The sequence below is a fragment of the Octopus bimaculoides genome, chromosome 2 (assembly GCF_001194135.2).
Source record: "Octopus bimaculoides isolate UCB-OBI-ISO-001 chromosome 2, ASM119413v2, whole genome shotgun sequence".
Lineage (NCBI taxonomy): Eukaryota > Metazoa > Mollusca > Cephalopoda > Octopoda > Octopodidae > Octopus > Octopus bimaculoides.
This window is the reverse complement of record NC_068982.1, coordinates 37,586,101-37,588,536: the sequence shown is the minus strand read 5'-3', so window position 1 is coordinate 37,588,536 and position 2,436 is coordinate 37,586,101. Positions and strand designations below refer to the sequence as shown.

The following is a 2,436-nucleotide window of genomic DNA, read 5'->3' as shown; positions in this document are numbered from 1 at the left end:
TTTCCATTTTTTGTTTGCCATATTGTTAATCTCCGTATTTTCCCACGTAAACTGAAAAAAAAAATTCGAAAAAAGTTAAAAATTAAAAAATTGTGGGGTATCTCCGTCATCGAAAACCTAAGAATCCGCTGAGAAAAAAAAAATTTTTCGAAAGCTCGGTTTTTGTGGTGGGGTGACTGTCGTCCAGTCCTACCGTCAAATGAAGCCCTCACCAGAAAACTTGTTATGCTAAAAATAACAGCTAAAGGTCTGGTACACAGAAATATGCTATTAAGACGACTTATCTGTTGCATACGATTTTTTGCCATATTAAGTAAATTCCCAGGAAACGCTTCTAATAGAAAGGCAGAAGACACCAGAAGCAAAAATAAGGAATATACACGGACAGTTAAATATAGAAGCGTAAAGTATAATTTGTTTCATAATCTCTATAATAAACATAAATAATTCCCCGTTTGAACTTTTTTAATTACATGTGTGTGTGTGTGTGTAGAAATCTACGGATGCACAAACGCACAAAAACGGAAAATGAAATAAATATGGACTTGTTCCGAAACACCTCCGAGTGGGGAACGGTTCTTAAAAATAACTCCCGATTGATTTCCCCCAAAATTCCTATGTCCTCGAAATCTACATAGTCCAAGGTATATTTGTAGAGAATTTCATTAAAAATATCCATTTTCTAGAAAGTTAAGATGAATTGAAGTGGACTCCTGTGAATTTTCCGAAATTCCACACCCTACCTAAAACACTTTCCCAAAAAAATTTTGTATATTCCGAATCTACATAATATAACACATATTCGTAGAAAATTTCATTAAAAAATATCCATCTTTCTGAAAGTTATGATCATCCAAATTCGGGAGGGGGCACGCTTTAGTTTGACCCAGAAATCTGTAATTATGCCAAGACGACTGGGTATGGATTAAATGGAATGTGTTCAACACAAAACACTATAAATGGGTTTACCCATGATAAAATTGTAAATAATTAAAATTTAATCATTCAATTCAACATTTCTTATGTATAAATACAAATGCACAAACGATAAGTGATAGATGCTAGTTATAGCTTTCATGAACTTTTTCCAGCTTTATAAGGTCTTCATCATCTACTGATACCGAAATTTAATGATGAGTGACTTCATAACAAACCTTGATACAAGTAGAAAATTACATAGTACTCACTTGTTCTTTTTGCGTTCTTCTTTTTTGGTTTCGATAGTTTTTGGTTTTTGATTTAACACAGGCGTTTTTACAGATGTTTCTACGGATGTTTCTGCAAGTGTTTCTAGCTTGGTTTCTGGTTCATGCAACGCATTTAATGCATTTTTCTTTTTATGACTAAATTTTTTCAAAATCTTCTTATCTCCTGCACGATCCAAGACGAACAATGGCATAGAACAGTTCGTTTGACTATTACTGTCTTGTATAATTTCAGTATATTGGTTGGAGACATCTTTGGAGTCCTGAATTAAATCAATAACATTTTCCTCGTGTTTCGGTGTAGAAATGTTCCCAGCAATTAATTCCACGTCTTCCATTTCGTCACTTCTCTTTCTGCCTCTTTTCGCTCTTATAAAAGTTATAATATCTATTAGAATGTTATATAGCTTTCACGAAGTGATTAGTTTCATGTTTTGTTAAGAAACACATGTACTAGACTATACAGATTTCCTTGAATGAAAACCTGGAGGGTAGATAACTCTGAATAACATCTGATTTTAAGGCCAACTCCAAATGAGCCAAACTGACAGGCTACTCTGTTCTCTGTTGTCACTCTTCTTGAACTGCTCACATTTTTGTTTTGTTTGAAACAATAACTCCTTTTACTTTGCTTATTCAAATTTTAACACTTTTCTTCATTCACCTGGTACATCACACTGCTTTCTCGTTCATCTCCTACAGCTGATTCCTCACACCATTATTTCAACTTAGTTCGTTGCTCTATTACTTATTCTCTCACTCTCTCTCTCATTTCCTTTTTATTAATGTATGTATATATATATATATATATATGTATGTATGTATGTATATATATTAATATTTTACGTTATATTTTGACATTTATAGGCATCTTTATGGACCACGTCCATATTTGCAGTTTTTTTACTATTCGCAGGTGCTCTAGAAACGTAACCCCCATGTAATACCAAGGGACTGCTGTATATACACGGTGGGGTTCTCTGTATACAGATATAATTTATTGGAGCAGATCTCTCTTTGTTAACTAAATTGCTTATTACATAAGTAATTAAAACAGATATAAATGGGATAATCCATTCAAAGCTATACCCAAACTCCTCATACAGACATGAAATGATGTTTCATTTGTCCATCTCTCAATACTTAATACATAGATATATATATATGCATGTGTGTGTGTATATATATACAGATATATATATATATATATATATATATATATATATATATA

At 32.4% G+C, this 2,436-nt stretch overlaps 2 protein-coding genes across 3 annotated transcripts in view; one reads left to right on the top strand and one right to left on the bottom strand.

The window, feature by feature from the left end:
* Window positions 1-1,929, bottom strand: part of LOC106873449 (deoxynucleotidyltransferase terminal-interacting protein 2) — a 16,150-nt gene extending 14,221 nt beyond the window's left edge. The window contains exon 1 of the mRNA XM_014920803.2: window positions 1,188-1,929. Within this exon, the coding sequence (XP_014776289.2) occupies window positions 1,188-1,543 (356 nt within the window). The 5' untranslated portion in view covers window positions 1,544-1,929. The remainder of the gene's footprint in view (window positions 1-1,187) is intronic.
* Window positions 30-2,436, top strand: part of LOC106873462 (protein FAM166B) — a 14,374-nt gene continuing 11,967 nt past the window's right edge. Inside the window, exon 1 of one of the 2 annotated variants that reach the window (XM_052976484.1) lies at window positions 30-407. In XM_052976484.1, the coding sequence (XP_052832444.1) occupies window positions 226-407 (182 nt within the window). In that variant the 5' untranslated portion in view covers window positions 30-225. The remainder of the gene's footprint in view (window positions 408-2,436) is intronic. The other variant, XM_052976477.1, reaches the window with a different exon arrangement.